Source organism: Rousettus aegyptiacus, unplaced genomic scaffold, assembly GCF_014176215.1.
Source record: "Rousettus aegyptiacus isolate mRouAeg1 unplaced genomic scaffold, mRouAeg1.p scaffold_m13_p_9, whole genome shotgun sequence".
NCBI classification, from domain to species: Eukaryota; Metazoa; Chordata; class Mammalia; order Chiroptera; family Pteropodidae; genus Rousettus; species Rousettus aegyptiacus.
Genome location: NW_023416312.1, coordinates 10,802,327 through 10,817,281, shown reverse-complemented (window position 1 = coordinate 10,817,281; position 14,955 = coordinate 10,802,327). Strand labels below are relative to the sequence as shown.

Sequence of the window (14,955 nt, the reverse complement as noted above, 5' to 3'; positions counted from 1 at the left end):
CTTCCAAAATATGTCATGAAGCACTTTCTGCCAAATTATACTGATAAGAATCTAATTTTAAACTATCATCATCTGTATCTTAACCTGGTCTACTACAACAACCTCCTACGGTGTACTTTTTGTTTCTGATTTTACTACCTTGTCCACTCTCAATATTGGCACTGAGCACCTTTCTAAACTACAAATATAAGTATGTTACTAATCTGCTTATAACACTTTAACAGTTCCCCACATCAGAAAGGTAAAGCAGGCTTCTTAGTATATTCAAGGAACTTTGGGACTTGTGCCCATTTTGCCACTTACTTTTCATTTCCTCTATTCTCCTCACCAAAGACATTTGCAAGGCAAAGAAAGTCTCTGAACACTCAAAGACCTTACACACCTCACTGCCTTTAAACATCTTTCCTCTCTGCCATTCCTCCCTCCTCAGCCACTCACTGAACATTTTATTCATCCTTCAAATTGAATTCACCCCAAATTATTTGAGGATGTAATAACGGAATTATTTTGTTTTAAATCTGTCTTTGAGAAATATATACTGAAATACTTATGAATGAAATCATATGTGGAATTTGCTTTAAAATAAGAGGGAAAAATGAATAAAAGAGATTAAATAAATTCAATTATGTCTTCAATCAAGCTTCCAGAGAACTGTGGTTTATAACACTTTCATAGCATTTAGCTCACCCAAATGTACCAAAAATTTCCATTTCCTTAGTGCTTCCAAAATACTCTGTATATCCAATTATAGATTTTTTCACACATAACTGTAATCACTTGTTTCTGTTTGTCTTCTCTCCAAGACTGTGAACTCTTAAAAAGCCAGACTTTTACTGTTTATCTCTCTAACAGCTAGCAAGGTTCCTAACTTATCATAGCTGATGAATAAATGTTTTTGAATGAATGAAGATGTAAGAAAAGTAAACATGGGAGGAATAAAAATAATAGGTTATATATGATTCCTTTTTCTCATATAAACATAAATTTGAAAAATATAACATTTTTTAAGTAGAAAAACAATGGAATAGGGTGTTGAGGTTGTCTGGGTGGCTACTACTAAGAAAATATTTAAGGCCTCCTTCCCCACGAATTATTTCCCTAACATTGTTAAAATTGGGTATTCAATAATATTGTAAATTTTGGTAATCACTGGAATTCCATTTGCCTCTTATATCCATCAATAATCACTATTTATTCTAAACTCTTGCTTTGTAGTATTAACTTTACACACACACACACACACACACACACACACACACACACACACACGAAGAAAGGCAATATGAGAGTGGAATAAAACATATTTGATTTCAAATCTCCACCCTAAAGCTAGCCAGATGTGTAACCTTGGACAAGTTACTTAAACTAGTTACCCAATTTGTAAAATAGTGATAACGCCAGCATTATAGGGCTGTTGTAAGGAAAATAATATAGAGTTCTGGCACAGAAATACTACTGATTAAAGGTTTACTATTACCTATTTTTATTATAACCAACTCAGGATAAAAAGGCTTACGTTTTAAAACAATTTAAAATTGTCCATATTGACTTGATAACAATCAAATCACAAATACAATCCTAAACATTTTTCCCCTGAAAAGAGAGCTTTATTAACAACAAACCTCACCAAAGAAACTTACTGATAGAAATGCCAACTGACTCAAAGGTCATTAGACGATGGGTCTTGAGTCTGAAAACATTGTGTACACATTAACACCTGAGCTCTTCCTTTGAAATATTAATTCGAATGGACTTAAATTATATATATGCCACTCAACCGAGAGTTTAATAAGCATTAGTTAAGAACTAACCAATCTAATGATTTTTTAACATCCAGCTTTTATAAAAGCAGTTGTATATTGTAGAAAATAGTGTTTTGAATATAATTTTATCTTAATGAAAAAGTTGCTGACCTTAGAATATAAAAACAACTAAATTGAGAGAACACAGCTATATCATTACTCCACACTCACTGTCATTAAAGTTTTATCTGTGACAACATTGGTGGATGTATAAAGTATTATGCTAAGTGATATGAGTCAGGCAGAGAAAGACAAATACCATGATTTCACTTATATGTGAAATCTAAAGAACAAAATAAACAAACAAAACAGAAACAGACTCAAAGATGCAAGGAACAAGCTGATGGTTGCCAGATGGTAGGGAGGTTGGGGGACTGGGTAAAAAAGACAAAGGGATTAAGAAGCACAAATTGGTAGTTACAAAATAGTCATGGGAGTGTAAAGTAGAGCATCTGAAACAGAGTCAACAATATTATCATATCTATGTATATAGTGCCAGGTGGGTACTAGTCAGGGGAATCGCTTATAAATTATATAAATGTCTAACTACTATGCTGTATACCTGAAACTAATATAAAATATTGAATGTCAACTGTAATTGAAGTCAAAAAAGGGGGGGAAAAGATGAAGGGGAATAAGAGGTTCGAACTTCTAGGTATAAAACAAATAAGTCATGGGGATGTGGTGTATAGCACAGTCAATAATTTTGTGATAGCATTGTATGGTATGGTGATCACTTTAGGTATATAAAAGTTGGATAACTATGGTGTCCACCTGAAACTAACACAACATCGTATGTTAGCTATATTTTAATAAAAATCTTTTTTAGAGAAGTTTTATTAAAGTTATAGTCTCTACAAAGTACAATTTCCAATTTTAAAATCAACGTGTTAAAAACGGTGACATTCTTTCACATAACCAAACTAGTTTAAAGGATTCTAAGCATAAATTATTTGTTTTAATTTCTGTTAATTTGTCTCTTTTAAAATAACTAGAAGGAATATTTTATTCAAATGTGAATTAGAAATGGAGCATCATATAGGTTTACATTAGAATAGAGGCTCTCTGGCCAAGAGGCCCATGCTCCAGAGGCATATTAGTTGTTTCTTTTATGTGAACCTTGTCTTCTATAAAATGTATTATGTTGCCACCACTTATTAATTTTACTAATCCTTTTAAAAATGAATTATGCATTTTTGCCTGGACTTTAAATTTTAGACTTTAATATTTAGGGTAATAAATTTTACAAATTCACTACCTACTCCTGACAGCACGAAACTACTATAAGAATAGACATATAGATCAATGGAATAAAATTAAGAGTCCAGAAAGTAATCCCTCACATTTATAGTCAATTATTTTCAACAAGGATGCCAGAACATTCAATGGGAAAAGAATAGTCTTTTCAACAAATGGTGCTAGAACAACGGAATTTTCAGATGCCACAAAGTGAAGTTAACTCCTCACCACATACCGTATACAAAAATAAACTCAAAATGGACCAAAGGCCTAAATATAAGAGCTAAAACTATAAAATTCCTAGAAGAAAACACAGGTATAAATCCACATGACCTTGGATTAGGAAATAATTTCTTAAGCATGACACCAAAAGCACAAGCAACAAAAAAATATAAATTGAACTTCATCAAAATTTAAAAATTTTGAGCATCAAAGGACACTACCAAGAAAGTAAAGACAACCGACACAATAGAAAATATCTGCAAATTGTGTATCTTAAAAGGGACGTGTATCTAGAATATATAAAGAATTCTTTCAACTCAATAATTAAAAGACAAATAACTCAATTTAAAAATGGGCAAAGAATCTGGGTAGACGTTTCTCCAAAGAATATATACAAATAGCCAATAAGCACATGAAAAGATGCTCAACATCATTAGCCATTAGCCATCAAGGAAATGTGAATGAAAAGCACAACAGGATACTACTTCACATCCACTGGGATGGCTCTGAACAAAAAGACAGTACTAACAAGTGCTGCAGAGGGTGTGGAGAAATTGGAACCTCATACACTGCTGGTAGGAATGTAAAATGGGCAGCCACTTTAAAAAAAATTTGCCAGGCAGTTCCTCAAAAGGTTAAACCATAGAATTACCATATGACCTTGCAATTCCACTCAAAGGTAGATACAGATATACAGACAGACAGAGACAGAGAAAGACACACAGACACACGAGAAATTCATTGTACACAAATGTTGTTGATATCGTCATAACAGTCAAAAAAGTAGAAGTCATCCAATTGTCAATCCACTTATGAATGGACTAAAAGATATACCCATACAGCAGATTATTCAGTAATAAAAAGAAATGAATAATAAAAAAAAAATTTTAAGGAAGAAAGAAAAGATGTGGAACCAAGAAATACTGCAAAGAATGAAACTAATAGGTCATGGCTACTGATTGAATATGGAGAATGATAAATGGGAATCAAATAAAACTTTGATTCTTCAAGAAAGGAAATGTGGTGTCAGTAATAGAGGGGGAAAAAAAAGGAACGATGCACCGACACATGCTACAACATGCATCATTGAAAACATTATGCTAAGTGAAAGGAGCCAGTCACAAAGACCACATATTATCAGATTGCATTTATATGACATGTCCAGAATAGGCAAATCCATAGAGACAGAAAGTAGACTGGGGGTTGCTTAGAGTTATAGGGAATGGAGAGGGTTGATAAGAGTAATAATAAAGGGTATGGAGTTTCTCCTTGGGGTAATGAGAATTTTCTAAAATTGATTGTGATGATTGTTGCACAAGTTTGTGAATATATAAAAACCACTGAATTGCACATTCTAAATAGGTGAATTATATGGTATGTGTATAAAGCTATTACTGAAAAAATTATTTCAACATTTAAGTTAAATCTAGGATTAGAAAGGAACACCTAACTACAGCTCATCTTCTACCTGTTCTAATTAGAAGACATGGGATATGTCAACAAGATCTAGAGTGACATCTCATTGAACATGTTAATATCAGAGGCACTCAAAGAATGTTGTTTCCTGCAGCTATTGTAAGGCAGTGCCTGACTAATCATCACCTGAGCCTCTCCTACTTTCCCTATTGTATAAACTGATGTTTCACAAAATAGCATCTTGACTATGCAGCTGCAAAGAAAATTTTGCGGAGGCTGAAGACCACTGCAAAGAAATTAGGGCTATCTGACAGCTGTCTCAGATTAAAGGAGAACTAGGAAACAACTTGAATAGCAAGTAGATGACTCCAACAGGCCACCTCTCAGAGAGCCGGAAAACTCCTAAGCACCATAAAGCAGTACTACCATATCTAACCCAACCAGAACCAAATAAGAGCCAATAGCTACTGGGAAGGAAGAACGTACTGTTAATACTTTGGATAGGGCATGATGACCACATACTTTCAGCTACAGAATTCATATACTCATTTATCCGATAAATATTTCACACCTAATATGCATAGGGTTTGCTCACATGTGATACATGAGTGGCTAAAATGCAGTTGACAGCCCCTGTCCTCAAGATATACACAATCAACTTAGAACAATCACAACATCTCGACTACAAAAGACTAAATGAAGAGGTCATCCTGAGCTCGAAGGCAGCTATACTGTGACAAAAAGCATGTGTTAATATATACTTCTATGACATATAAAGAATGAGGATTGCTACTTCATCATTTTAAATGAGGGAAGAAATCTGCCAAGATGGACTCTAAAAACTTAACTGAAAGCTCTTTATTAGGCTTCTTAGATTCAATGCCTTACTGAAATTTTTAAAGAGAAAAGTATTTGGACATCTGTTCATGTTCTTTGCCCTATGAAGTGATAAATATCATAGGAATTCAGAGATACTGCCATCTCTTATATTATGAAAGCATTAAAGTTGACTGTTTAACATGGCATCCCAATACGTCCTATCACAGATAAAATCGGGCCATAGTTCCTCTATATGCTTACCACAAAGCCCTTCCCAATCCTAAACTTCTGAAATCAAATAGGTTTTAGGTTAAAATGTAGCATAAAAGAAGTATCTTTACTAGGAAGAAGAAATAAAAGAAAATGCTAAGTATTAATCCCAAGATCCCATGGCATGCAATTGGTTTGATTCAAAGGCCAATAGTAAATTAAATTTTTTAACGTGATCATTACTTTGAAGGGAAAAAGGACAATGGTGTGGAGGGAAAGAAAAAAGTGAAGGAGTACTTATATAACAGAGAAGACAAAAAATACTACCAAAAGTCACCATCCTTAAACCAAATTTAAAACCAATCCAACCATTTCATTACAGTAAAGTAGGGAAATAATGTAACTTGTGTTTTGTATTCTTTGGGCTCAGATGTGACCGTTTACTTTAAAAGGAATAAATCATCACTGTATTATTAAAATATATTTTTAATATATATACAAAATGTACCAAAATACACTAAAAGAATGGTGACTACAAATAAATTTAAAGAAAATCTCACAAGCGTGGACTCTACAATACAAGAATCTAGTACACTATGTCGACTATTACTAAAGCAACTCTGATTTTTTGATGACTTTCTTGGAGGGCTGAACTTCCTGAAAGAGTATTAAAGGCAAGAGATAGTGTGCAGCTAAAGGTCAAACTAAAGCCATGCATGTTACTCCTTAGCAGACTCCTTTAAGAAGACAGAAAGGGCAGAAAATGGAAAGAGATGCCATGAAGAACTTAAGAGTACTTTCTCTTAAGTACTTCACTAGATCCTCTTCCTTTCATAAAGCACATAAATCCAATTCCCTACTTTCTCCAGCCTTGCCCTGGGGTTGCCTGGTCTTACAGAAGAGAATCTGGCAGTGGTACTTAAAAACAACATTTATATAGTAAATAGTGTGTCCTCCGGACAAACTTAAAAGACTCCCATCCCAGCTGGCCCCTCAATGTAATTCGGCAACCTATCTTATAAGTTTTTAGCTTCCTGTCTTGGCCTACCCCATAAGACAAAGGCTTTTCGACCTTTTGCCACTATCCTCCAGCTTTGTACCCAACCTCTGCAGGTCCTTCTGTATCAGCAGATAAATTTGCTGCACCGAGCAAGTAGCTCCCAACATTCAAACATTCTTTTTTACTTTATGTCCCTGGCTCTCCAATTTCCTCCTCTCAGTTAATGGCATGACCAGGCACCCCATCTCCCAAGGTAGAAACCTTAGGGTTCTCCTTGAATTCTCTTTCTCCCTCAAATTCCCACCCCTATTCTATCACCGAATTTCATCCATTTTACTTCCCCTCTTGAATCCAGCTCCCTTTCTCTACCTTCATTACTATGAAGCTTTGCAGGATCTTCATCTTACACATGAACCACTTCAACTATTCTCTGCCACTAATCTCTCCCTCACCTATTCTTATTCCATATTACTACCAGGATCCTCTTCCTAAAATAAATTCAATCTCTGTCAGATTGGCAAAAACTGAAAAGGAAAATAATATTGTGTTGGGCAGAGTGTAGGGAAATGGACATTCTTATTATTCAAAATGCCAAGGCAATACAATATTTGTAGTATACCCTTCGATCCAGCAATTCTATTTCTAGAAATTTATTCTAAAGAATTAAACAGAAAGTGCACAAAGATATACAAGCACATCCTAAACTTCCCATCATTCCCAGCAAAGGCCAAGACTTTTTACCATTTGCCAAAGAATGTCTTCCTCCCACCCATAACCTTGTTCATCTTGTAAAACTAGAACTCATCCTTGAATTCAAAGGTCAGCAACTCCATCCTGTCCCCACAGCAATTTAGTCACATCTCTGCATCACAGTGCAATCTACCTTTCTCTCCCACTATAGATTATAGCTCTCCAAGGGCAATGGTTTTATGTATTTTTTTTTTACATAGTACACATCCATATCTGCACTACTTATAATATGTGACACATAGTAGGGGCCCAATAAATATGTTGAATAAAGGCATTTTCTTCCTCTTTACCCAAAGGATTCTCTGATTTCCAAAATCTCAAGAATTTTAAAAGATATTTCCTAAAATGCTAGACTCCAATATGTTATATTAAATTCCTGTATTATAATAGATATGCAAACAAAGAAATTGTCTCATGAATTTATATCAAATAATCTGTGAGTCTTTGACGTTTAATTCCTAAAGCATACGAATTTCAATATGGGTCAGAAACGTGGTCTATCCTACTGAGGATTTTATCTCTGAAAGTGGTACCAAGAAATACACTTTACAAAGACACAGGTATCCTCCCAGATGTAAGTCAAACATTTAGAGATGTGTTTTAAAACACCTTACTTTTCTTCAATAACCTAATAGGAGTCCATCATATTCGAAATCATGTTTTGGAATCATTTGTTTCAATGCTATGTCAGAGCTCTTTTCCATGCTATCTGTTATATAAATGATACTTTACATAAGCATATATAAGTATTACATTAGTACTGTATATTCATATACAAGAATATAAGCAGTTTGGTTATACGTTTTTTTTTCCAAGTTGAATTCTTTTTAAGTTTCAAGAGGGTTCTGAATTCTAATAAAGGCTGGTAACAGCCTAATTACACCCTTCATGATTTCACTGAGTTCACTTCTATTTCTTTCCATTTTTGTTTTTCTAGAGTGAAGAAATCTCATCTTTCTACTGTGTGCTTAAAGAGAAATGACTCTTTACTCTGTACCATTTCATTTTTCTTAATTTTGAGTTAACTTACAGGCTCCAAACTGAAACAATGAAGGTCTATGAAATTTAATTTTATAGAAGTCAAGATAATTTCACCCCTGATGTAAGTTAGGAAAAACAGCCTTCAAAAATACCTTTGACAATCACTATACCCCAAGACTTACAGGAAATCATAAGGTAGTCCTCACAGTTGCTTTTGTCATCATCTTGCTGGTCCACAGGGATCCCATTGGCATCTATGACTGCTTCGGAGGCACAATCTGCTACCAATACTTCTTCCGAAACTACGTCAGTTGTCAGAGGATCAGTGACGATTTCTGCCTCTACGACACTATCATGAACGACATGTTCAACGTGTCCAACGTCAGACACGTGTATAGATTCACTTGTCAAGACGTGTTCTGGTATAGACATTGATGCTGAAGTAATATCAGAGGCTAAAACCTCATCTGGAACTGTGCAGTGTGCTAAAGAAACTTCTTCAGTTACATCTGAGTCCAGCACTTGCTCTGGAATGATGACTGTTCCAGATACATCTGCTTCAGCCATGATATCTGAGCACTGAACATCTTCTATAACAACATCCTCAATAACATCTTGGATTACAACTGAGTCTGGGTCATCAGGAACAAAGTTATGCACAGTTATGTCTGAATCCACAACATCTGAAACAAAAACAGTTTCTTGTACTTCCACAACAATCTGATCACCATCCATGTGTGTAGCACCTTAAAAAAAAATTAAAATCACAAATTTCAGGTAGGCATGATTACCTAACTTATGTAAACATTATTTAATTTTTACCAGGAAACCAGACTAGCGCCTCACTTTTCTCAAATGTTAAAATATTAAAGAAACAGAGAAAATCTATTTTTGATTCATATCAGAAATGAAAAATTTTAATACAAGAATGTTTACTCTTTCCAAATCAATGGATAAGGAAATAATATATAAATGAACAACTGAGGGAGTCACAAAGAAGAATATTCATGAAAATAAAAGTCTAAGCTCACTACAATTAAACCCATCTGCATAGGTACTTAAGGAAAGATTACAAAAATTAATAAATAAAGCAACTTCAGGTAGAAAATATACCATTTTCCTTCATTACATGTGTTTTTCATTTCTTTTCTTCTTGCTCCATCTCTCTCCCCAACTCATACATTTTCTTCTTTCTATTTCTCCCATGTTTACTTCCATTTTATTTTTCTCCTTTCTCCCCCTTTATTCTGATACGGTATCCCACCAAAATCCTCCATTTATGACTATGGAAATTTAGAAATTATATTGTGAATCTAGGGTATAAAAGGATTGGGACATAAATGAAAAGAGGGCTGGAAGGCCACAGTTGAAGAGGAAAGGCAACTGGTTAAGGAGCCTCTGTGGACAGATGAGATGAAGAAAAGTGCAGCTGCTCTGGAGAGTGGAGGGTGAGGTTAGCTGGAGTCGGGCCTGCCCCAACTTCACCAGGGCACTCTGCCTCCATCCAGCCTCCTCCCAACCCCCCATACTCCAATCCCACAGGCAGTTCCTCAGAACATAAGAAACCCTACTCTAGTCCACTCTGCAGTTAAGAATGAAGGTAGAGGGTTGAATCAATTAAAGCCCAGCGAGATTAAATGACTTCACCAAGATCACACAATTTGCAGAGGTTACAGTGCTCAGTAAATATTACTTTGTTTGAATACCACAAATGGAACTCTAAATCAGCTATCCTTGCCAAAAACATAACATAAGATAAAAGAAAACAAATCTGGTACCTTGGCCCCTGGTCTAGAGATATGCAAACAAAGTTTTATATAAGTCTTACCTAAAAAACTATTCATTCTATTCGTGTTTCTGGATGTGACTCAGACCAGGCTGAGTTGAAGCAGCTGCCTAACTCAATGACTATATCACTGGCCAGGCCCTCAGAGACATACATGGTTTTGTTTAACAAACACAAATGATCAACAAGAGCCAAAGAACCTTTAAAAATGTAAGAAATCTTAAAGCCAGTTAATATCCAACAGTATGTTTGCTTTAATTTCTATAGAACTTCTACAAAATGCTTTATACTCATTTGTTTTCAATATTGTCAATATTAACATCAAGCAATAGATCACTCTAACCTCCATTTTGCAGACATGAAGATGAAAGCATTTAGTGGCAAGAGCAATGGTTAAAAAATCTAAACCAGAGAGCAGGGTTTGGACACTTATTAGTTTTGTGACCTTGGGCAAGTCATTTAACCTCTGAGTTCCAGTTTCCTCATCAGTAAAATGAGGACAGTAGTATCTGCCATGCATACCTCACAAGACTGTTGTGATGATCAAATGGGAATGTATGGGAAGTGTTCTGAAAAACTGTAATGAGAGGTTTCATTATTATTAGGACATGTGAAAACGGAGGCCCTGGCAGATTAAGTGACTTGCTCAAAGATAAACAAACACTATAAGTGTTAACATTCAGGGCTAAAATGCAATAGCCCTTCCATCTACCACTGAGCCCATGACCCAGGCTCGCTTGTGGCAAGATTGAACTAGCAAATAAATGTGTGTTTCTCCTCGAAGAGCTTAGTCTCTCTTTCAAGCACATTAATTATACTTCATGTTCTAATGAAGAAAGAATTATGACTTTGCATTTATCAATATCAAACTTAAATTACCAAACTTGAGTCAAAAGACTATCTTAAATTACTAGGAAAAATACACCGAGCACCCCCCAAGTGGATTTAGAGATTAAAAAAAGTTAAAATTAAAAATCACCAATGTTTAATTTTCTGATATTGTTAATTGCTATTTCCTTAACATATTGCAATATGATCATTTCGAGTCCAATGGAAAACTCATTAATATTTTATTTATAAGGACAGCTAGCTAATGTGATATAAAACCATCTTACATCATAAAACCTACCATAATCACTTTATGACGTTATACAATTGGAACCATGGATAATCTAAAATTACAAATAATTTTTTTGTACTTTTAGAACTTCATGAATATAACTTTCCTTGTACAGTTTGGGGAGTGAGTTAAGAATCTGTCTTCCTGAAGCAAAAGGCTTCTTTTGTCAACCTGTGAGACAGGGTTGTAAAAGTAGGATGGAGTCAAAATGTAGAGGGCCTTAGGTTTATACTTTACCTGCTGGGTAATGGAAAACTGAGAAATGACTTGATCCACGTGTTATTTTACAATGAGTGCTCTGAGTGGTGGGCTATATAAAAGAGACTAAGTGTGAGGAAAATAACATAAAAGTTATTGCAGACTAAGAATGAGATGACAGAACCTGTCTGTATGGTAGGATGTAGAATGAAGAGATAGATGTAAGCAAGGAACATGTCAAAAAGAGAGCAAGACTTAGTGCTATAACTGGGCAAGATGAGAATAACTGAAGATGACACTAAGGTTTTGACACTGCTGCTGTTGCTGAAAAGAATATGAGAGTTAGTTGTGAGGGAGCCAAATTTTTAAGGAGGGCAGTGACAAAATAACGAGATACCTAAGTGTGAATATCAATGTCAGGGTCTAGCAATTCATCTGCTTGATAACCAATTCCAAGTTTGGTAGTTGGAAAATATAACAACTCTAGTAGTTATACCTGTTGGATCAAAAAATGGATGTGGCTCTTGTGGTTGTAATTCAAGTCCATCTTCATCCATGGCCTTTAATTCTCATCAGTCACAGCTCCTAAATGAAGGGAAAAAGTAAACCAAGTATTACTTTTTTATAGCATGTATTTAAAATGTCACCATATTTACCGTTCTGAAACACTCAGAATTATGTGACAGATGAACATCTATCAAAAACATATCTACCTAAAATAAAGGAGAACTTAATTGATTTCTAATGCTATATGGCCATCTATCTACATGACAAGGCAAGGCATGTCTGACATAAATCAAACATGTCAACTTTGCCTAGACTTGAGAGATACTGTTTACATACAACAAGTGCACACATCTTGATGAATTTTGACACATACATAAGCCTATATAATCACTACACTACCCAGATCAAGATATTGAACATTTCCAGTACCCTGGCACTCATCTCCTCTCAGTCAATATGTCTCACAATCCCTCAAGGGTAACCAGTTTTATTAAGTTTCAACTTAAACTCTGTACCTTACTGGGGGGAAATTTCTGCACAATTTTCATATTACTTCTCTAAATTCAATGTAGTCTGCTATCTTTCAACCAATATGTTAAACATCAGTAAAAACTCAAAGTGCATAATTATAATAAACACCCTTTGGGGCTTCTCCTAACTCATAATGACCTCTCTTGACTAACTCTCCAATCTAAAGAAGGAAATTCCCACAGTGTGTTTATACTCTTCTGATCATAAAGTTGGTTGGCACTAGCTGTAAAACAGTAAATATAAGTTCATCTTTGAGTACAATAAAATCAAAGTCCTACCCCTCAGACCTGGATGCATGAGAAAGGATCAGTCTGTGTCTGTCTGTCCTGCTGGCTGGAATATAGGAGTTGAGCATGGAAGGGAGGCTTACCAATAGCTTTTTAGCTCCTGGTTCTAGATCTTTCCCAAGTCCAGCTACAGAACCTTGACGGCCTTGAGTTTTTGCAAGACATCCCAATGATCTTAATGCTCCCTTTTCTATTTAAGCCAAAACTTACAACAAAAAGAACTTAACCCATAAAATAATATACTACTTAATATTAATGACTGTTTCAAAAGAGCAGACATCAGTGTGGTTTACTCATATTGTAAATAATTACATAAACTTCCTCCCTCACTGGTTTCCTTCTCTCTACTTTTTCATTTTCTAATTTAACCTAAATGATACTATTAGATATATCTTTCTTTTACCTTTACCATTTTTTGCTGTATACATAAGTGTTGCATGTTTATTAAAATTTCAAATAATAGAAACACAAGTTATTTTTCTAAAGCATCAGCTAGATGATGTCATTCCTCTATTCAAAAATGTTTAATAGCTCCCTGATGCCTCCAAATAAAGTTCATATTCCTGGCACCTTCTAAGTTCTGGCCCCAAACTATCCATAATCTGTCTCTGTAAGACCCCAACTCTATATTGGACTCAAGGTTTCTTCTATCTGGAACACTTTTCCCCTAACATCTCTGCTTGGACCTTTCCCCCAAATCCCCTTCCCTACCAAATTCTCTATTTTCAGATGCTAAATATATAGAGATGTGTTTATGTATATGTGTGTATGTGTGTGTGTGTGTGTGTGTGTGTGTGTCCATGAGAAACTCAACATTAATAAGTGGATTTTCAGCATGTCGACTTTTCAAGAAAGACAATGTTCAATGTTACTCAAACTGCTTCCAATTAAAAGGACCAACAAACCAAAAAAAAATTCAACTATGAAAAATGGAAAGGGTACACATCTGAATAAGGTGTCACTGCTCTCTCCCCACCAAAATCACCCCTGGCCATAATTGTCTCCTCCTTTTGAAAATGTGATTACAAAATGATAAAGGTGAATTAAGCTTGTAAGCATAATGACATACTACTACATGAAATTAAGCCAATTAAGAAAGCAATAAATGCAATTCGTTAAGGTATTTAAGGCCTCTCTCCCCAATTTCCCTACATAAATCCAATCCTACGAGCTCTAAGAATTCTCAAACTGCACCATAACTTCTTTCTTGGTGTTCATTCTCTTGGGCTTTTCTATTGGAGTTTGACAGGTAATCAATACTCTCAATTTTGAAATTCTCTTCTTCCTCAGTTCCTTTAAACTGAGTTCTACTTCTCTTCCCACTTTCCCAACTGCTATTTACTCTGCCTCCCTTGACCTATTATTGCAGCCTTGCCCAAGGTGGTACACTCAGCCCTTTTCTCTTCTGCTTTCTCTTTATCCCACAATTTCATCTACCAGTTACACAAAGATGATTCCCCAAATCCACTTACTCAGGCTAGCATCTAACACTTCCACCAGACTGTCCGCTGAATATTTTCATTGGAATAAAACTCTGCTTCTCCCGAATGACCACTGCGGCCTTTTCCTCTTTCCCTATTTATATTCAATCAGTCAGTTGTCAATCTTGTCCATTCCTTGTCCATGACTTCTCAGGAATCTGGCCCTTTCTTGTTATTCTGTCACCATTCACTCTCAACTTCATATTTCCTGATCCTTGGGGAACAAAAATAGCCTCTCAACTGGCTTTTTGCTCCTTTCTGTCACTCCCACGACAAATGACTAGGAACCTATTAAAGTAAGGGCTGTTGCCAAGTAGTGAGGCAGACTAATCAATCCTCCAAAGCACTGCTTTGACCATAGCACTCCACTGCTCAGAAAGCTTCTGCAGTTCCCAAATATTCAGTGAATTCTAAAAAATTTACCCAAGCTACTGTTAAGAGATATTTGCTATTATTCTCATCATTTTACTTCATATCCATTTCCTAACATATTATGGCCCAATGGCGGGTGTCTCCTCACTTTATTTTGACTTGGGTGATCAGTAATTGTTCAATAAACAGTTTTGACTCGTTGTTTTCCCTTCCATTTTGTCATTATAAAAACTC

General features: G+C 35.3%; 1 protein-coding gene across 4 annotated transcripts in view; it reads right to left on the bottom strand.

Annotated features, from left to right (window-relative positions):
- The window catches only part of ZFX (zinc finger protein X-linked), a 45,893-nt gene that overhangs the window by 16,082 nt on the left and 14,856 nt on the right, over positions 1-14,955 (bottom strand). For 3 of the 4 annotated variants that reach the window (XM_036226601.1, XM_036226602.1, XM_036226603.1), the window contains 2 exons: positions 12,040-12,128; positions 8,622-9,185 (listed from right to left, as the gene is read on the bottom strand). In XM_036226601.1, coding sequence (XP_036082494.1) covers positions 8,622-9,185; positions 12,040-12,100 — 625 coding nt within the window. In that variant the 5' untranslated portion in view covers positions 12,101-12,128. Of the gene's footprint in view, positions 1-8,621; positions 9,186-10,747; positions 10,803-12,039; positions 12,129-14,955 lie in introns of those variants that run through there. The other variant, XM_036226604.1, reaches the window with a different exon arrangement.